The sequence below is a fragment of the Ipomoea nil genome, unplaced genomic scaffold (assembly GCF_001879475.1).
Source record: "Ipomoea nil cultivar Tokyo-kokei standard unplaced genomic scaffold, Asagao_1.1 scaffold1576, whole genome shotgun sequence".
In the NCBI taxonomy this organism is placed as follows: Eukaryota; Viridiplantae; Streptophyta; class Magnoliopsida; order Solanales; family Convolvulaceae; genus Ipomoea; species Ipomoea nil.
In genome coordinates this window covers 5,007,008-5,029,746 of record NW_017618004.1, presented here as the reverse complement: position 1 = coordinate 5,029,746, position 22,739 = coordinate 5,007,008, and the positions used below count along the sequence as shown (strand labels likewise).

Genomic DNA, 22,739 nt, shown 5'->3' with positions numbered 1-22,739 from the left:
GGGGACTTCAACTCTCGAAGGAGCATTCACAGCAGGGATATGGGACCTAGTCACTCCTCTGTTATCAGTAAAAGCATCTGGCAGGTTATTTGCTAAATTTTGCAAATTAATAATTTTCTGAACTTCTAGTTCAGTTTGACTAGTACGTGGGTCTAGATACTGAAGATCATTTTCATCCCATGAGATTTCTCGGCATTTTGTTAAATAAGGTCTTTTATCTCCCCCTAATGCCGGGAAATGATCTTCATAAAAAATGCAGTCAGCGTACCTCGCGGTAAACTGATCTCCTGTCATGGGCTCTAGGTATTTAATGATGGAAAGAGATTCATAACCAACATATATACCTAGTTTTCGTTGCGGGCCCATGGAGGTACGATTTGTAGGTGGTATGGGGGTATAAACTGCACACCCAAATACACGCAGATGGGAAATGTTAGGTTCTACGCCACGTAGTAGTTGCAAGGGGGAATAATCATGATATGCACTAGGTCGGATTTGAATTAAAGCTGCAGCATGTAATACTGCGTGTCCCCAACATGAGACTGGTAAACCAGACTTCTGCAGTAATGGTCTAGCGATTAATTTAATATGCTTAATCAGAGACTCAGCCAAGCCATTCTGAGTATGGACATAAGGTACAGGATGCTCCACTTTGATGCCCAAGGCCATACAATAATCATTGAAAGCCGTTGATGTGAATTCTCCAGCATTATCCATTCTTATTGATTTAATGAGATAATCTGGGAATTGGGCATTCAACTCAATAATTTTCGCAACAAATTTAGTGAAAGCTTTGTTCCTCGTGGACAGTAGACTAACATGAGTCCAACGAGTGGAAGCATCAATAAGGACCATAAAATATCTAAATGGTCCAGAAGGTAGACTAATAGGTCCACAAATGTCGCCCTGCAATCTCTGCAGAAATATAGGCGATTCATGTCCAACCTTAGTACGCGACACGCGTACAATATATTTACCTTTCGCACAAGCCACACATGTAAACATATTTGGCGAAAGTACCTGAGATCCAGACAGGTTATGTCCAGCAGAATTAGATATGATCCGGCCCATCATATTCTGCCCAGGATGACCCAGACGGTCATGCCACATTTGAAAAGAATATGGATTTTTTAGTTTCATGGTAAGTGCCACAAATGAATCATTGGGTTATATATAGGTATAATATAACCCAGAGGATAAAGAGGCAAGTTCCTCAACCTCCCGCTTTTGACCAGTGATCAACTGAGTCATGGTCAAGAACTCCTCTTTGTTCTTAGTCTTGGTTTCAATATGGAAACCATTTGAACGAATATCCTTGAAACTCAGCAAGGTTCGTTTAGATTGAGGGTACAACAAAGCATTTTCAATTAGTAACTTTGTACCCTTAGGGAGGATGATGGATGCTCTTCCGGAGCCCACTATTTGTACCTGATCATTAGAAATGGTAGTAATATTACTACTTGATTTGTTTAAGGTACGAAAAAACCTCATATCCGTTAGGATAGTATGCGTGGTTGCACTATCCACCAAACACAATGTTGGTTCATGCTCCATTGTGCGAACAACAACTTTGTAATGTTGTAAGATCTTCGGGGTTACTTCTCGAACAGTGGTTGTTCGTTACTAATTAACCAATGCCTTGGTACAAAAAATAGCATGTGAAGGTTAAAAAAAGAGGTGAACCATTCATCATGATAAAATAGAAAACATAGAAATCAAGTCATAAAACGATATGAAAAAAACATAAGTTCATAATCCAAAAAAAAAAAAAAAAAAAACGATACGAAAAATAGGTTCATAAACCAAGAGCATAAGACAGATCATTCTTGATCACCAAAGTCTTCAAGCTCATATTTTAAAAGATCATCATCATCATTCATCACTGCATTTGCTTCAGGCAAATCAGTGTTGGTGTGATGAGATTCCTTTCTTGACGGTTGCTTATCATTTTTCTTTTGCGTCATTTTGTAAGCTTCAACCAGATGCTTTGGTGTACGACATGTACGAGACCAGTGTCCCGTACATCCACACCGATAACATGTTTGTGACCTTGATGAACCTTGATCACTTTGTTTCTTATCTTGGGCCCGGGAGTCATTGTTGCCTTTTCCTTTACCACTTCGATTGTTTCGACCGTGGCCTCTACCACGACCCTTTCCTCGACCCCTTCTAGAATTGCTTCCCTGGGCAATATGATGTGCTTCAGGCGCGGGGGCAAACCCAGCAGGTCGTGCATTATGGTTTTTCATCAACAACTGGTTGTGCTTCTCGGCCACAAGAAGTGCAGATATCAAATCAGAATGCTTTTCATAATTCTTTGCCCTGTACTGCTGCTGGAGTACAAGGTTACTCGCATGAAAGGTAGACAAAGTCTTTTCAATTAAGTCTGTCTCTGAAACTTCTTGTTTGCAGAGTTTTAGTTGCGAGACTATCTTATGAAGGGCCGAGTTGTAGTCAATAACTGACTTATAGTCCTGAAACCTCAGGTGAAGCCAGTCAAATTGGGCTTGAGGGAGGACAATCGATGACTGCTGGTCAAAGCGGTCCTTCAGGGACTCCCATAATGCCAAAGGGTCCTTTTCAGTCAAGTATTCATTTTTCAGGTCGTGGTTCAAGTGGTGACGTAAGAAAATGAGAGTCTGCGCCTTCTGGGCGTTTGTACACTGTGACTCAGCAACAATGGTTTGAGTTAGTTCTTTAGACGCGAGATGAATCTCGATGTCTAAAGCCCAAGTCAAATAGTTGCTACCGTCAAGTGCGAGCTCATTAAATTCTCTTTTGGCGATAGAAGACATGATCTACAAAACATATATCGTATGGTTTCATATACATTCATAAAATCATATGTTCTCATAGCAAAATAAGGAATTTAATAGGATCTCTAGATGCAAAGCAAACTTCAAGAGATGAAATTGAAAGGTAAAAACTGAAAAACAAATTGACCTTTCAGATTCATGCAAGAGGGAAACTTCCATATTGAAGCATAGCAACCTTATTAGTAACTTGCTCATATTGCAGTAATAAATCACAAAATAGCCATGATTAACATAATTTAACAATAGCATCTATGCAATTTAATTTGGATGCTCTTATGCGCATCATACATTATCAATACATTATATTGTGTACGCACATTACATTATCAAAATTCATGTGTACAATGCAAAAAATGAATTTTGAATATGAATGAATAAAGAAAGTAAATTCTTAGAGATAAATAATAATAATAATAATAATAATAATAATAATAATAATAATAATAATAATAATAATAAAACACAATACGTATAGAAATCTATTCTTGCTATGTATATGTAATCAATTCTTCCATCATACAATACTTAATCAAGAGGGACAAGACAAGACAATTTTTTTTTTTAAAATGTACGAACTGTGCACACACTGTAGAAGCAAAATCACATTTGTTTTTCACAGAAGCAAAATAAAATAGAAATATATATATTACAAAATTTCGATTATGACATACATCCAAAATTTTGATTATAACATACATCCAAATAATTCATTTATGACATGCATCCAAAAAGATTTAGAAAAAAAAAACAGTTTATCTAAAGAAACAATACATTTTAATTGTAATTGCTATTCAAAAACAAAATTAATGAACCATATTCTATTTTCACAAAGAGAAGGAATTAAAACTTTCTAGATGCAAAATTTTCACAAAATATATAAATATCTATTTTTTTTTTTTTTGGGAAAATATATACAATCTAATAGTGGATTATATACACACATTATTTATCATATGAAAGTAAATTTCAAGAATACAAAGGATCAAATATAATCATTATGAGCCAAATATGCAGTACGTACATTTCTTCCGAAGAGACAAAGATTTTAGATTTCCTTATTAAAGAATTTGCAGGCATATATACAAACTATGCGTACATATACAATATCATACTTATCTAGACAATATAATATAATATATTAGGAAGATAACCAGGCATATTGTGTTCATATATTTCATTCAATTCGCAGGATATAGAATTGGAAAAATATATTCATGAATTTACACAAACATACATATATGAGCCAATATGTGCAATTCATATTTCAAATTTCAGAAGAATATGTATCATATAAAACAATATCTTCAAAAGGCATATAACCAATAATCATATCCACATATCCATAGAACACAAAATATGCAATTATAGGCATTTTTGACAACTAGGGATGATAAAAAGAATTAGCAACATTGTTCATGCCAGCATGTATATTTGAACAAATAAACATGGCAGAATATTTATATGCATTTTTTAATAAAATATTGTATGCAATATTTTCAGTTTATGTTATAAAGGATACGCATAGCATTTACAGACAATGCATATAATTCAATCATACAGAGTACATATTTTATTAACAACAAATATGCACTTTGTAAGAAAAGTAATGTATAAAGCATACCGTTCACCGAAGAGCGTGCTTGATAACGTGTTAAGTTTTGACCTTTTCACTCGTTAGTCCCCGCGTGATGCTTGCACAATTATACACCCGGAATTGCGTATATATATATATATATATATATATATATATATATATATATATATATATATATATATATATATATATATATATATATATATATGTGTGTGTGTGTGTGTATGTGTGTTTGTATATGTAAAGAGAAGAAAAAGGAGGAGGAGAAGAACACCAAGTTATAGTATAACCATCATGTAAGTGTGTCCCTTTCATTCATCTTCACTCACTTTATATAGTGGTCATATACAACATTTCAAGTACACAACATCAATACATGATTAAATGATAAGCAAATGAAAGGTCTAAATAGTTTAATGGCCATAAATATAAATATTTACAACACTATTAATATTTATTACGTCATAAAATATAATTGATGGAGTAAAATTTAAAAATTCCGTTAATAGAACTCTTTGTATTGGTTGGGTTAATAAAGTAGCTAGAGACGTGGACCGGCAAGACGTATTAGAGAAAAAAGTGGCACGCGGCTTTGAAAATCGCAACACGGAAAATGGGACATATGTTGGTTAGGACAGTACTTAAAGATATCGAAAACGATATGATAATAATAATTCAATAATACAATTCGTCCTACGTACTATGTACGTACTATAAATCAAAAACTGTACCACTACATATCTTTCAAAAAAAAAAAAGAAATTTCACATCACTGTACTTGCGTATATTCATTATATTACTTTTACATTCCACTTGCCCACTTGCTTTCCTTTTCGTATTTTAATATCAACTTTTAACCACATTTTATTGGGAGAAGTATTTATTAAGAATTTAAATAAGCTGATAAGTTAGTTGTAGATTATTATTTTTATTTAATTGGATAAATATTTGAATTTGATTTTGTTATTGTCGAATCAAACTTGACTAATTCGAATGATGAGTCAAGTCAAATTTGAGTATCTTAATATGTTGGTATCGTTTAGAAAAACATAAATAATAATCAAAAATAAGATTATTATTTTCTGGAAAGAAGGGAAGAAAAAGTTGAAGAAATTTGGCTAGTGTTTGGTGTTGTGTTTTTGCAAGAGTCGAGTGAGCACTCTTTCCTTAAAACCTTATTTGCCACCTCCCAAAGATGCTAGGAGCGTTGTGGCCTAGGCTTCCCAGGATAAAACTTGCTATGATTCAGTGTTTGAGCATTCAAACAAAGAATCCGGCGAGCAAGACGTGGTTATGAACACAGTATGGCTAAGAAGGAGTAGAAGCAGAGATTTTTGAAGCTGAAAAGTATACTTTCGTGTTGTGTAATGCTGTGTGTAAAACTCTACTGCATCTACCCTCTCTTATATAGGGTTGAAGAAGCCAATAGCCTTTATTATGGCAATTAAAAATGACATTAAAGCTGCCTTCCAACAGCTATAACAGCAGGCCACTACCTGGGAATTGAATTCAGATTTCAAAATTGGAATTAATAGACAATTAATTCCGTAACAGATGAATTCAATCCCCTCAACAGTAGGCCACTACCTGGGAATTGAATTCAGATTTCAAAATTGGAATTAATAGACAATTAATTCCGTAACAGATGAATTCAATCCCCTCAACAGTCGGAACTTTCGGGTTCCAGACCGGAATCAAGGCCAGCCAATTTCGCAGGTGCCGGCGCACACGAGCTCGGGCTTGAATCAAGCCTTTTTCAATCTCTGCTAGTTGGAATTTGATTTGCACCCCACCCCCCCGCGCGAGAGAGCCTCTATGCTATACAATTCTACAAGTTTGAAAGAGCTCTTGTATATAAGGGGGGGAAATCTTCATTCCAAAGCAATGTGGGACAAAAGCCACTTTTCCCTTCATTTTCCAACTCAAATGGGTCTACTTTGAGAATCAATATCTCATTCACCCATTATCCGTTTTGAGCGTACAATATATCGATCTCTTCGTCTCACTACGAAGAATCCGAATCCACTTTAACCCGACCCAAATCAGAAGTGGACCCCACTGATAATTGTACCACAAAATAGCCACTTAACATGCCTTTTTATGTCATTTTTAAGCTATTTTTTCCAACATAATATTCATCTCAAGTAAATTTTGGAGTCTAATTGAAAATTTTAGTGTAGTGTATAATATTTAAATTTAATATAACCCTTTTGGCTAAGCAAAGATGGCGTCTACTTAATAATGAGGCTTGGTGGCTGCTAGACTTATATGAAAGCCAAATATTAACTCAATGGTAATTTTCTTGATGCTCAGGTTTGGTAATATGATAATCTCATTTTCTATTGGCGGTTTATTATGAGGACTCGGAACTTGTTGAAACAAGGCTGTGTTCATTGCTGCGAAGATAGGATCAATTCGTTGCCTTGGTGATGCTCACACGATTGAGGCACTTGGGGTTAAGGAAACGTTATCTTGGATGAAATCTATAGGCCAGGCCGGAAGCATGTACATTTTGAGATGGATTACTTGAATGTTTGTCATCTATTGAACTCGCCGTTCATGGACTTATCTTATGTGGGTTGCACGATTGCAGAATGTCGATCTATTGCTAGGCATTTTGATAATGTTACAATCCTTCCATTTTATTCGTCAGTCAACGAATTTGTTGGTCCATACTCTTACTAGGGCAACGGGTTCTCATGTTGTTTCTTCTACTTCTATGTTTAACGTTCCATCTTGTATTGCACATTTTTTCAATTAATATAAAGTTGTGGTTTGAAAAAAAAAAAAAAAAAACCTTATCTTACATCAAGTAGTTGTTTTATCCATTAACAAAAGTCAACAGTGTTGTTGGCTGTATTATACATATAAAGGATGAAAGATGAAATCATGAAATACAGTGCATATATGTTTTGGTGCGTATAAAACTCTTCCTACTTGTGGAATATGTGACCAATATTATTTATTATTTTTGACAACTCTTTTCTTCAATTGTTTATTGTCACATTGTTCACACTTGTTAGCTAACAACCTACTTCCACACTTACTCTAAACCCCCTTATAAGCTAATCCACATAATTATTATTTTTTACTTCTTCTAACAAAATTACAACTTAAATATACACTCATGACTCACGATGCCATTATATTTAATACTACTATTTCAAATCACATTATTCGAGAATGTACATTAAGTAAATACTACTCATGTTAATATTACACATGAAATATAAATCATACTTGAATTGAAAGATCTTGTAACTTGGAGGGTGTGGTTGAGTGAAAACGACTCATCCATCCTTAACCAAAGGTCAAGTGTTCAATTATTGATTTTGGGTATGGAGCAACCTTAAATCTTCAAGCCAGCTAGCTGTCTAAGTCAAATCTTCGGACCAACTAGTTGTCTCATTCAAAAAAGGTGCCTACAATTCAGCGAGGAGATTAGTCACAAGATCTTGTGTGATAGGTTGGATTAGAATGGTGCTATGTTTAAGTTAGAATCCCATGGGGAATCACGAGCCATGTTTGGAAAGGAGTGGGTGGGTGTCACTCCATCAATCAATTCTTTTCTTATTTTGACTCATTCATCTTTACATCATTTTCCTGTCACGTTATTCCCGTTTGAACTTACATTTAAACTTTGCAACCACATTAATGTGTAGTGTTTGGTGGATAAATTTTTTCCAAATTAAGGGTTAGATACTCTCATTTTTATCAATCTTATCCCATCATATCAAAGCAAATCTTGGTCCGTTCACAAATAAGGCCCTATCGGTATCACCTTAAGCAAAATCATAGCCCGTCAAAAAATAAAATAAAAATAGAACTTCCTATAATACAATAATACTTTGAGAGTGAATCAACATGTTAACATTCTTGAGAATAAACATATTTCATTATTTGGTAAATCATTTTAACCTTAGAAATAGTATTACCTAAATTCTTAGAAATAACATCTTTTTTATAATACCTAATTTAACATTATTTATTTTTGTAATGTATTGTGAATGTATTCTTTTGTGGGGGGTAATTTTAATTTTTTTTTTAATGCTTATTACATTTCTATTCTTTAATTTAATAGCACCTCCATCAATGCATTTTAAATTATTCTTTCAGACTTTTTGTTAGATTTTAGCTCAAGTTTGAAGAGTAAAGTAAGAGGAGAGAGACCAAAAAATTACACTTGCAAATATTGATTTTTTGTAAGATACACTTTCATAGAAAAAAAAAGAAAAAAAAAAAAAAGAAAGTTATGTTACTACAAGTGCACGTTAGGCGCACCTGCCACACCACGTGCATATAAACAACTAAAATTTTATTTTTTTAACCTTTTTTTTTCCCTCACCAGTCACCCCTTTATCTTACGTGGCATCTTAAAATTTGTAAAAAAAACTTCAACTAATGAGCATGCTCTAATCAAACACTAATACAATTCCTGAAATCTATTTCTACAAATCCATCAATAATGCTTATTCCATTCCCTATGAAATAAGATTTCCTATTCCCTCAAAAGTGCAAGTATCCAAAACATGCAACACATAAGGCAATCCGTTAACAAGAGCAAAATAGCAAATAACTAAGCCTTTAAAAACATAAAAATTTTCAAGATTGGTTTTTGATAGATTACACTTGAACATCTTACATCTATGAATTCTCTGTCTGTTTGTTTCCGCACATAGGGCATGTGTAGAAAATAGTCTGGCCTTCATCTGCAGACCTAATCTGCATAAAGGGGAAAAAATCTGGCTTATTCAGAAGGAGAAACATCATATTCTAACGAAAAAAATGGTGGTTGTGAGCATATTTGGAATATATTGATGATGGAGGGGAAGGTTACCTGTCTGGCAACATATGCCAGACCCAAGTGCTGACATGCTTTACATTTTGCATTATAATCCTACAAACCAGGAAAAAACGTCAACATAAGCAAACAAACCGAAAAAAAGAAAACAGTCAGGGGGCAACTTGGTACCATTAATCAGTAATAATATGCTACAGGTGGCACTTACCATCTGTTTCAGTTCCTTCTCTGCTTCAGCATCATCATATGAAGATATGCCCAACTCCTTTCTAATAGCCTAGCAAAGGAGACAATGCTGTAATTTTCCCTTGCCAATAAACAAAGACAATTGCTTTCTATGTTATTTTCCCTCTTAAAGATTAAATTGAAACTCCAATGTTGTAAAAAATTTGCGTCACCAGAAAAGCATACATTACAAGGATGATAACTGGGCATTGTATATTACTAGTTCATTAGGTTAGATTTGTCTCAGTTTGAATTAATGATGGGTTTAAATACTGGAACATAGAGTTATCTCCTACAAGCATCTCTAGACCATACATATGTGAATTGGAGCTCTCAAAAGATAAGTTAGCATTAGCAACAGAAAGCATACCTCTGCACTGATTGTATAGCTTATCTCACATTCAAGCATATCTAGAATAGGTGGAAAAAAAATATTAAGATTTCATTTAGATGAAAAGAAAACGATACAGAAATCTAACAAGATGAAATTGTGAAATCTATTAGTGAGGCAACGTATCCTGGTGATATGAAATAGTGTTCTATTCCATTTTGAAATCACTAATGTCTCTCCAATGATATCTAGAATAGGTGAAAACAAAAATACTAAGATTACAAGATGAAATTGTGAACTCTAGAAGTGAGGCAATATATCCTCCTGGTGATATGGAAGTGTTTTATTCCATTTGAAAATCACGAATGTCTAAAAGTTCAGCAGATTGTAACAGCCAAGTAAATTCATCAGAGATTAAAAAGTAATAGATTAATAGTGAATGTTTAACAAAAATTATGAATTATGGATTATACAAAGCTTACTTAACTTATCTAAGTCAATAATCCATAACTTAGAGTCGATTACTACTTATTTGCTTTGCCAAACATAACTATAAGGCTCCCGGGACGAGGATAAAATCATTAGATAAATCCCTAGCATCCACTGAATAATTTCAATAGCCATACTAACCTGCACCTATGACTGAAACCCCATAGAATATGAACAGATAGATATTAAATCATGTAATTTTGCAGATTTTAATAAAAGATTATAACTTGAGGACTATGCAACAGATTTTAGCATATTCAATCCAAAAACTTGTAAGTTGGACTACACTATAAATTATTCGCAATTCATAATCATAAATTTTACAAGAGACACTAGATGCATTTTATCAAACAGGGACATAAAAAAAAGTACATAAGCTTCTACGCTGCAATCAGCTCTGAGAATTGGAATTCATAAAAAAAAAAAAAAAAGTACATAAGCCTGGCTAGAGCAAAATTAGTACGGAGTATTTGGAATTTCAAAAACATGAATAAACAAATGAAGTAAAAGGAAAAACACCACACAAAGAAAAGGGAAAATGAGTGAATGAGAACCAACCCTGTATAGGTTTCTTAAATTTGCAGAGCGGGCAGCGCGCCTTCTTGGGTGAATTGAAAGAGAGCATAGTTTGGCACCTTTCACAGAACATGAAATCGCGTTGATGACAGTAAGCCGCCATTGGTGAGAAAAAGTACACACTTCTCAGATTCGTACCGGCGGCGACTTGTGAGAGTGGAGACGACGAGGGAAATTTTGTTAAGTTTCCAGTGAGGCTAATTCCCTAATATTCCGTTTGGGGTCGTTCCTGGACAAGTTTTGGGTTCAACTTCGGGCCTCTATTTTCTAGAATCAAGACCAGCGTAATGGTCCTGGGCCCAAGTTTGATTTTTTTTTTCTGAGTCAATTCATGGCTGGTTCCGTAGGTATTATTCTGTAGACCGTGTCCATCTTGCAAGGTAGAGTCGTTATGCTGTACATCATGCATGGGGCACACGGATGTAAAAATAACGTCGTTTTGACGTCGACTTAAAAAAATAATAATTCAGAATTGCATAATTACAAATCCATAATTTCATAACTATACATCCAGAATTGCATAACTACATATCCATAACTTCATTATTATACATCCAGAATTGCATAACTACACATCCATAACTTCATAACTATAATCCAGAATTGCATAAATTCATAACTATACATTCAGAATTGCATAACTACACATCCATAATTTCATAAGTATAAATCCAGAATTGCATAACTATACATCCATAATTTATAACTATACATTAAGAAATTATGCACAACAAAATGTTGTTGAAAGGAATCGAAATTAAATTATTATTTTTAAGTTGAACCCGCATTTTTAATCAAAACGACGTTATTTTTGCAACATGATATACACGGATGCACATCATAATTTGCCTGCAAGGTGGATTTGGGTTTACAGAATAATTTGTCGTACTGTGAACCCTGGGCCATGGTATAAGGATGGTTAATTGTTGGGCTGGGGACATTTGGGGCTTACATGAACATTGGATTGGGGTGGAATGAAAGACAGCCCGTATTCCTAAGTTATGTTTGGATGGGTTGAAAAAGGAAAGAAACGATTCTTAAAAATTTCGAAACAAGTTGGTGTTGGATGAATGATGATGGATTGTTGCAGCGTATTCCTAAGTTATGTCTTTTGCATGTTTGCCACCAAACTTTATGTCGTTGTCGGGGAACGGTTTCCTTATCATGGACCCATCTCACATTATTACATTAATCCAAAATATAAATATTTGAAAAGTGGACCACATGGAATTTGAAAATTATCTTTAAAAACAATATTCCCATCACTGTTATGGCCATTTTTTATTTTTTATTTTTTAATCTCTAATTGCACTTTTTTAAAATTTAAAGATTTAATTAATTTTTGGGTAAAGTTTAAAGTCCTATTTGACCCTTTTCTCAATATAATAATCATACCTAATTGAAAGTTAAAAGGACTAATATTAAATATTAATATTTTTTTTTTTAGACTGCTAGACTGAGGGGGAGTTTGTGGTAAGTTTATTAAATGGATTGTTGGGAATGACACTAGGGGTTATCTAAATCTAAAAACATAATAAGTGTGAATGAAAGTTATACCCCTGATTTATGTCTGTTTTTTCGTTAAGTTTTTTTTGTACATTATGCTATAAAGGTTGTACATTAAAATATTTTGGACAAATATACCCCTACCATTATAACTTCCGTTATCTTTTCCACTATTATTTCCATGCACATGCATCCACCATATATTTTCTTATCTTCTTCATTAATAATAATATATAAACATTATATATTTGAGTTATATGTTAATTATCACATAAAATATAAATATCAAATTTATAAAAATGATTTACATTATTATTATTATTATTATTATTATTATTATTATTTAGAATAATTTAAATATCTGAAATCTAAATAAATTTAAAATTTTAATATAGTGTATTAATATTGGGCACCTATTTTTTGCGCATCGCGCATAAAAAAAAATACTAGTTGTTATAATATGAAGGTTAAGTTCTATCTGGGGATGGTCATTTCAATCCATCCTGTGGATATCCATCCGAATCCATCTCGCATGGAACGGGCTTTTTTGGGTGATGGGTTGGGAGTGGGTCTTAAAAAAGTAAGCTCACGGTGGATTGGGTTGGATTCGGATTCTATGTACAAAACCCACATAGAACCCCGGTCTACTCGACCCACCATGTGTATGTGTTTATATATATAATAGTAAACTAAATACTATTATTTAGTTATTTATAAATGTTTATATAATTTCGTGTATCTTTTTACTATTTTTTTTATATCTAAACTACTGTGTTTATTTTTAAAAATTAACAATTTAGTTATTATATTTAAATATTTATATTATTTTATGTTTTAGTATCACTAATGAATTTTATTATGTGTAAGTAATTTAAATATTATTTTTTGAAAAAAATAATAAGATGATAAGCGGTGGGTACCCGTAGTGAGTTGGGGGTGGATTTTGAAAATGTCCACCCAATGCGGGTTGGAAGTGGGGGTGGGTGGAGAAAATATAAGGTGGGTTGGGTGATGGATGTAGCCCTCCCCGACCCATTGCCATCCCTAGACTTCTATCCTTAGCTTTGGGTATGGAGCAACGGAGCCTTAAATTTTCAAGTTAAAGAAGTGTTTACAATTCAGTGAAGGGATTAATCACTGTGTTCGACTGTGAAAATTCTGAGTACCAAAAAAAATATGATAGAAACTAACGGGAATTAATTGGTATTATAGGATGGTGACAACTAAGCATGAGGGTGGTTTAAAATTACAAGATATGTAGTCTAATTAACAAACTACCATGAGAATACAATATAAGCTTTTGAGGAATAGTTCTTGATTAGAGATCTATTTTAATGGGGAAAGGAGACTCAAAGGAGTTGTGTTAGTCCAAAGTAGCCAAAGTCAAATCCTTTTTCTAGGCGGTCTCAAGGCCTATTATTTATACAAGTATAGTATAGACTGACATGATTCTCTCAACAAATAATATTCCATACTTCAATGGGAACGACGAAAAAATTCACGTGATATACGTAAGGACATGAAATTAAGAATATTCTTCCAAAATGCTGAACTCCAATCCTAAGGGTCAAGAATATTGATCACGGTTCAAATTGAAATGTATACTGTAAGAACCAAATCGGGACTCAAAATGTTCTGGTTCTAGTTCTATAATATAAAAAATTGAAGAAAAAAAAAACAATTTTAAGTTTTAACTATTATTTGATTAATTAAAATTTAACTATAACAATTTTTTTAGATTAACTTTAAAGTTTAAATATTGGATATAATCAATTTAAAAAACAAAATTCAGAATGAATTTTAAAAAATAAATAAATAAATAATTGTTGAATTTGAACTATTTAAAAGAAAAGAAAGCAAAAAATCTGGTTCGAAGTGGCAGTTCAAATCAGAACCAAAATCAGAATCTTCCTAGAAAGTTTCCGATTTCAGTTTGTCGTTTTTGAAAATCGAGAACTGCATGTTCGGAATCGGAACTGAATTGTGGTTACCCTTACAGATCAAATATCTGTGCCTCAATATATTTAAAAATTTATATATACTTAAAAAAAACTTTAACTATTTTAAACTTATTGTTAGTATAAAAATAATTTGATTGTGGTGAACTTGATTGTCCGTGAAAAATCAACATATTTTTTTTTTCCGACATTACCATTCTCTCAAACAATAAATTTCAATTATGCTTAAACGTCTACTCTTCAACGTAAAATATGGTGGGCGAAGTGCTAAGGTTGATTCAAACTGGATGCTCAAAGTAAGCATACAGAGATTTTCTTTGTGATATGATATTCCAAATGTAGAAATTCAATTTAGCTTAGTAACATGTGTTTGTTGTTTTTGCTTATTTGACTGAGGAAACCCCCAAGAAATCCTCACACAACAAACTTCTTAAACTGTTAAATATTTTTTTTAAAAGAACTTCTAATTATTTTTATAAACTTATCCGATCCCTACTTTTTTCATCTTTCTTTATATATATATATATATATATATATATATATATATATATATATATATATATATATATATATATATATATATATATAATATATATATATATATATATATATATATATATATATATATTATTTTTTCATTCTCGGACCCTTTCTCGCTTTGTAAAAATTATATTTCATATGCTCCCCAACTCTTTATTATATCACACCTATTAGAAATTTGATTTTGCATAAAGCAAACAAAAATTGAAGGTTGATGTGACTGTATATATATGATAAGGACTGATTTAATTTTATATGAATAAATTTGTAATCATAAAATTCTATTTGGTCTTAGCTTCCTTCCACACGCTTGTTACGTGACGTGTGTTGACATTGTAGTGAACTAGTCGCTTACTCTAACGAGTAGCCAAACTACATACGCACCTAAACTGTACATACAATTTGAGGATTCCTTTTTTTTTTTTTTTTTTTTTTTTTTTAAAATTGTTCTTTTTTTTGTTTTTTTTTTTCTCGTAACCGACAAAAATTCGTAGTCACTAGTTAAGAGTGTGAATAAATTTTAGGGAAAAGGGTCAAATAGGCCCTTAAACTTTGGCTTAAAATCAATTAAGCCCCTAAACTTTTTAAAAATGCAATTACACCCATCAACAATTCATTTAGGTGCAATGAAGCCCAAAAACAAGTTAATGACCTGCTATCACAGGTCATTAGCGTTCAGGCCACCTTCCGGTGAATTTGCTGACAAAAAAAAGTGACCGGCGAAATTTCCGGCAAAAGAAGTGATCAGAAATTTCGTCGGTCGCCGGGAACTTTTTTGTCAGAAATTTCACCGGTCACTTTTTTTTTTTTTTTTTTTTGCCGGAAAATTCGTCAGAAGATGGTCTAAACCCTAATGACCTGTGATAGCAGGTCATTAACTTGTTTTTGGGCTTCATTGCACCTAAATAAATTGTTGATGGGTGTAATTGCACATTTAAAAAGTTTAGGGGCCTAATTGACTTTTAAGCCAAAGTTCGAGGGCTTATTTGACCCTTCTCCCTAAATTTTATTATTGTATAAAAATCTACAAATCACACATAAGAGATAAGCTGCACTAAAAAAACCATGTGTGACGTGCTAGATATTTGGTTCATTGTTGAAAGTTTTCACAAAATCGAAGCAACAAATCACACTTTTCTTAAAATCAAGAAATAAGGGTCAAATAAGCCACTGAACTGCACACCAAACCACAATTAGGTCATCTAACTCAAAAAAATGCAATTAGATCCCTGAACTACACAAATTCATGCAATTAGGTCTAAAATGACATGTTTACCTGCCATGTAGGTTGCGAATTTTAAAAATAATTTTAAACAAAAAATTAATTTTAAAAAAAAAAACATTTTTTTTAAAAAAATTAATTATTTTTTGTTTAAAATTATTTTTAAAATTCACAACCTCCACGTCAGCAAAGTATCAGATAAACAGGTCATTTTAGACCTAATTGCATGAATTTGTGTAATTTAGGGACCCAATTGTATTTTTTTGAGTTCGATGGCCTAATTGCAACTTGGTATGCAGTTCAGTGGCCTATTTGACCCTTATTCCTAAAATCAATTTGCTTGTCCCGATGATGCTATAAGTATTGAAGCGTCGATTTGGCGAGTTTTTGATGAGAGGTTTAACCTTCGATGGACTCGGGTTATAATGTGCTAGAAGAATTGAAGCATCGATTTGACGAGATTTTGAGAAGTTCGACCTTTAATGCTCTCACACAAGTGTCTACTTTAAATGTCAACTTTAACCAGTTTTTTTTTAACATTAACAATAATTAAACTCAAAACATTTTAATACAATAATCATATTTCACCCCTAACCACATCCAATTGGAAGCTTCTTTGTTTGCTTCGACATTAGTGATTAGTCAAACATATTCCTATTGTCTTATATATACTAGGTAGATCTTGCTGTGATTGGGACTGCTTTTATATTCATTAATATTATATAAGCACAAGCTACATTAATTAATTATTAAACAATTCCATACCCCTGTCCTTTGTTTTGTAATTGTTTTTGACTTGTAGGTCAAGCTCGAATATTTTATCACTGTATTGTTAGATTTTACACATGCGAGTTTAATAATAAATTATTAAATTCAATTCAACCTTTGACTGCTTTATTAATTCCAATGAATATTAAGTGCACAATGTACTTTGGAAAGTGTTAAATAATGAGACAACATCTGAATAATTACCCTCTTAATTAATGTTTTTAAGATTAGAGATAAATTTGATTAATTATATATGGTTTGAATATCTCATCTTGAAATATATACTCCATAAAATCTAAATATAAATCTGATTTAGATAACAAATATTCAAATGTTAATTTCTATCCATGTTCTAGCTTCTTGAACTTGAATTATTTATTGTAATTATAATTTATATATTAAAATTTTTAAATATTAAATACTAAATGTATTTCGTAGATAGACTATTTGGGTTAGGGTATTCTAATTTTTTGGGGGGTGATTTTAGATTGATGCAATGGTGTATAACAAATATTATTACGGAAATAATGAAATAATTAAATATAAAAAGTAAATTTTAAAAATCAATTAATAGAAGTGTAACATCATCATCATCTTATTCTTCTTCTTTTTATATCTAGTGCATAGCCATTTTAATTTTAATAAGATATACACACGAAAGATCTAATTTTTGAATTTTACAGTTACATTAGTAACCTGATTATTAACTATTGTTGTGAATGGTAAGAGAATTTTATTTTGCGTAACGAGAGAACCCTCAACTACTATCTACGAGTGTATATTGAATAAGTCTCACTCATGTACGTGTAAATGTGTAAAGTCCGTAAATCACACTAGAAAAAACAAATACAACAGACCCGACCATATAATAATCGAAGTTATAGGTTTTGTTTTTGGATGTGATGGTGTTAACATGGAGATAAGGTAGGGGAAATAAGTAATACACAAAGAGTGTTTCTATTATAACAACTACTTTAGTTTTTTTTTTTTTTTTTTTTTTTTTTTTTTTTTTTTTTTTTTTAGGGCTAAACATGAAGCTGAGGAAAGAGAATAAAAGAGTATATGAGAGAGAAAATTGGAGTCCTCTTACAGGAGATGATTTTTTATGAGGTCCACATTGTGAGAGAAATAAGTAAAATTTTGTTCTGGGCACTTGTGCGTCCAGTGTGGCGCGTGCAGTACACACATCATGCATGATGGGGTGTGATTCCTTCTTGTTCTTTTTTTTTTTCTTTTAATTTTTTTCTTGATTTTGTCAGAATTGCTTCTTTTTGTTTTCCCTCTTCCCTCCTCATTCTCTCTCGTACTTGGACCTAAAAAAAAAAAAGAAAAAAAAAAAAAAAAAACTAGTGAGATTACTCTATGTATTTATTTGCCTTGTTGGCCCTTCACCTGCGTGTCCTTTGAATTGGTTGACAAAGACAGTTCCAGTTTTGATGAAAAACATTGCCATCTCTCCAGCTTGCAATATGGGTTGAAGATTTGGAGCCATTGACGTTCTAGAAATCTTGTTGAGCACTTGAGCAGGAGTAAAAAAACAAAAAAAAAAACGTACAATAATTTAAAATATGGTAAAACAAAGTTTAGGACAAAATATAAAATATTAAGATTAATAACATATATAAAATAATATGTGATTGAAAAATATATTTCTCTATGAAATTCAAACGACACATTATAAATCTTAAAAATTAATACACATTACGATATGTGATTGAGAAAATTAATTTAGATAACCTGAATCAATTAACCTAAACTATAGATTAAGATATGAAGATAAGGATAGGAAATGCTTGAAAATGACAATGTAATATCTTATTTTAAGAGCTTGAATATTGCAAGATGTAATGTTTGTAGAGCGCAAAGTGTGTCTTAACTAGACAGAGAATTTACTATTTATATTACTCTTTAACAATTTTTTCGAGCGATCTGAACACCACACATTCTAGTAGGCAACCCAAGGACTGAAAAATGATGTAACCTCCACTTTCTTTGGTAGCCTTTGATTGACCACAGGCCTCCCGGATACATCCTTTGAGCTCATGCCTAGCCGATCTTACATTATCCCCATAGACGGAGCCAGAGGGGGGGCAGGGGGGTCAGCTGCCCCCCCTCACCCCACCCCACCCCTACCCTATATTGTATATAATATGTATATATTATACATTATTCATATAAGTATTATAAAACAAATTATGCAAACAAAAGCTGTGATAGACAATGTGGTAGCTAACATGTATGAGTTTTGGAATGGCTTGGGTTCGAGTCTTTGCATTGACAATGTCACAGTCTTTTTCACTTTTTTGATTAACACAATTAAATTTTGGCATGATATATATAACTTCCATTATAACTTTCTTTATATTAATAATGGAATGTGTAATTTATAATGTGTTTTATATTCGAATTGTTTTATCAAATTAATTATGTTTCATATTTTGTTATAAATATTTTTATAAAGTTTTAATATGTTTTATTTTTCTCTATATCCAACAATATTTATTGTTATACTTCTTTAAGTATTTCATTTTTTTTTTAAACTTTCTCTTTTATTTTAATTTTTTCCCTCACTAAAAAATATTTCTAAATCCGCCATTGAATCGATCCCTACTTCTTTGCCCCCCCTCAACATATTTTCTGGCTCCGTCCCTGATTATCCCAAAATTACTCTTAAGTTCGCATGCTTTTCCTTTGCGCCATGCCAATTGGACTTAAAATTTAATATATATCCAGCAATCAATATGATTTAAAAATTTTAAATGTTAAGGATAAAATTTAAATATGATAAGATAATATTAGTGACATAATTAAATATTCCTGAAAACAAGCTTATGTAGTGTCCTTTTAGGTCATGTGGGTGGGCAATACATGCTTGCTACAAATACTCACAAAATTTTGGTCATAAAAAAGATAAACAGGAAAATTCTATTATCGAAAATGGATAAGTGATAAGAGAGAGTGTGAATTCATCGATTTCATGGTCGCTTTTGGTGGGTCAGAACGCGTAACAATTACTCCGTATATCACTCCTATACAATAACAGAAATGATGACCGTATTCTTTAAAGTAAGACTTTTGTTATATATTAATAAATATCATTTTATTAAAAGAAAAAAGGATAATGGTCAAATAGGTCACTCAACTATACATTAAAGTGCAATTAAGCCATCCAACTAAAAAATATATAATTAGGGTGTGTTTGGTTGGTGGGTTTTGACAATAGGAATGGGTATGAAAGTGATTGTTGTTGTTTGGTTGATAGGTTTTTACAACACTACTATGGGTTTCGAATACCCCATCAATTGAAAAATCCATACCCAAATACAATAAGGGTTTCATTCCCTTATTCATTCTTAACCACTACTATTAGTAACCATTCTCATTCCACCCTACTACCAAACATGTTAAATACTTTCACCAAAACCCATTACCATTACCAAGTATTTGATACCCATTCCGATTCCTATGTGCGAACCAAACACACCCTTAGATCCTTCAACAACACAAATTAATGCAATTAGGTCCAAAATAACTTGTTTACCTTAAATTTTGTTGACGTGGCAGTTTTGAATTTCAAAAACAATTTTAAATAAAATAATTAATTAAAAGAAAAACGACTGGAGACGAACCGTCTCCGGCCGTCGAACTTCGTCTCCCTGGCTAGGAGACGAAGACCTTCGTCTTCAGCCATCGAGACGAAGGTCTCATGGCCAGGAGACGTCTCTGGTCATGGAGACGAATAGTCTCCCTGGGCTAGAGACGTCCCCGGCCATCGAGGAGACGAAGAGACCTTCGTCTCCTGGCCATAGAGACGAAGCCGATTCATCTCCGTGGCCGGAGATGTCTCCGGCCATGCCAGGGAGACGAAGTTCGCTGGCCAGAGACGGTTTGTCTCCGTCCGTGCTGTTTTTTATTTATTTTTTTTTATTGATCAACACAAATTAAAAATTAAGAATACATCTAAAGCCCTAAAGGGCGTAAACATGTGAGACTGATTCAAATAATTCAACCGATCACCTTAAAAGAAGAAATTTTTATCTTCTCCTGTAATTTTTGAGTAAAAATCCAGAAAATTTAAAATTAATCTGAATATTTTAATATTATCCACATTAACAGCTCAGTTGGTCACAAAGATAAAGTTTGAGAATAATAATCTGAGATCGAGTCTCACCAGATGCTGTGTCTGGCCGGGGGACATGAGACATGTGGGTCCGACATGAGTATGTGGCAGAAGAGTAGTAAAATAGGGCATCCCCTGGAGTGTGTGGTGGCTTCCTGGAGACAACATATTTGTTCACGAGTAATTAACGACGCGCACGTGCCGCCTAATCTTCTCCAAATTATACTACGACTCTACGATGCACCGCGTTAGCTTACACGGCCTGTTTGACCTCCACTCTTCACAGTTCACTCTCCCCAGTCCCCACTACTTATATATATATATTGAGCCGCCATTTCCATTTCTCCATCACTCCTCTATCCATCTCCCTCCCTGCCTTCTCGATCCATCTCATATACAACCAAATTAAATACCTTCAATCCATAAACTCTGCGTTTTCTAATTTCAGATCAATTCTAATTAGTAATGGTGAAACCCGAGAAAGCAATAAAGAACGATAACGTTTCGACTTCATCGCCGTCGTCTTCTTCATCTTCTCCTTGTAAGTACAGGGGTGTGAGGAAGAGGAATTGGGGGAAGTGGGTGTCGGAGATTAGGCTCCCAAACAGCCGGGAACGGATTTGGTTGGGCTCCTTCGATTCGCCGGAGAAGGCGGCGAGGGCCTTCGACGCCGCCCTTTTTTGTCTGCGCGGTAAAAATGCCAATTTTAATTTCCCCGACAACCCTCCCGACATCGTCGACGGCAACTCCATGAGCCTCGCCCAGATTAAGGTGGCCGCCGCCAATTTCGCCAACTCGGAGCCACCCCCAAGGGCCGCCGGAGCGATGGAACAGCAGGTTTCCGATCCCTCCACTTCGCTTTCTTCCGGCGCCGAGTCGCCGTCGCCGTCGGTTTCCGACGGAGCCGTCCACCAAGCCGAAGGTGAAATGACCGAAACCGCCCTGGATCACGGCTTTCTTCAACGCTTCTCATCATTGGGTGGTAATGCCAATAACGCCGTTACGGATTTCGGATACTTTCCCGGGTTCGACGATTTCTCAAATGACTATTATGTCCCTCCGATGCCCATTCCCGACACCGACTACGTAGAAGAAACCTACGACGGATCATTCCTCTGGAATTTCTAAAGCCGCGCGTGTTGTGAAGTGATAAAAACTAAAAAGGGCAATCAAATGACTGATTGATTCCGGAATTTTTTTTTTGCCACTGGAATCAATGTCATTCTTGTCCTTTCACATTTAATCGGATATCCCCCTCGCGCGGTGTTACTATACGTTCATCCAAAATGTCTTTAGTATTCATCAAAATTTGTATTCTACGTGACTGCATTTTCAATTTAGTGAATAGGATCATGTCTTTTTTATGACAGTCATGTCTAATTTAATTAATGTATATGATCGTAATATAGTTATTCTTCATAATTTTTGTATTCATTCTTACCCACATAAGAATGATTTTGTTTTTCCTCCTAAATTCTTCTTTAATATTTTCTCGCATGATGTGACTTAAAATCATTGGTGCCTATAGTTTTGTTGATCCCACCATTAGTTAAAAAGAAAGTTAATTGTCAAATTAGATAATTAATAGGGAAAGATTGGAGGGGTGGATAATATTACTTTGATATCAGAGTTTAGATGATGATAATCTTAACTATAATAAAAACAAAAAAAAAAAAAAAAAAAAAAAAAAAGTGGAGGAGGTTGCAACGAAATAGATAGCATGCATTTAAAACGTGAGGTATAATAGGGACATTGAATAAGAAAAACTAATAAAAAATGGTGTAATATATAGA

At 33.3% G+C, this 22,739-nt stretch overlaps 3 protein-coding genes across 3 annotated transcripts; 1 reads left to right on the top strand and 2 right to left on the bottom strand.

Annotated features, from left to right (window-relative positions):
* Positions 1 to 1,820: 1,820 nt before the first annotated feature.
* LOC109190354 lies at positions 1,821 to 2,795 on the bottom strand. Its single transcript, XM_019340819.1, has one exon. It carries the CDS (start codon positions 2,793 to 2,795, stop codon positions 1,821 to 1,823), a length of 975 nt encoding a protein of 324 aa, XP_019196364.1.
* A 6,045-nt stretch (positions 2,796 to 8,840) lies between these two features.
* On the bottom strand, positions 8,841 to 11,028 carry LOC109190552 (DNA-directed RNA polymerase I subunit RPA12-like). Its single transcript, XM_019341055.1, has 5 exons — positions 10,815 to 11,028; positions 9,807 to 9,847; positions 9,420 to 9,488; positions 9,248 to 9,307; positions 8,841 to 9,132 (listed from the first exon to the last, which is right to left on the bottom strand). The coding sequence occupies exons 1-5, from the start codon at positions 10,933 to 10,935 to the stop codon at positions 9,055 to 9,057; spliced, it is 369 nt and encodes a 122-aa protein (XP_019196600.1). The 5' UTR covers positions 10,936 to 11,028; the 3' UTR covers positions 8,841 to 9,054.
* A 10,269-nt stretch (positions 11,029 to 21,297) lies between these two features.
* LOC109190551 (ethylene-responsive transcription factor ERF017-like) lies at positions 21,298 to 22,358 on the top strand. The gene has a single exon (XM_019341054.1). The coding sequence runs from the start codon at positions 21,412 to 21,414 to the stop codon at positions 22,072 to 22,074; it is 663 nt and encodes a 220-aa protein (XP_019196599.1). The 5' UTR covers positions 21,298 to 21,411; the 3' UTR covers positions 22,075 to 22,358.
* Positions 22,359 to 22,739: the final 381 nt, after the last annotated feature.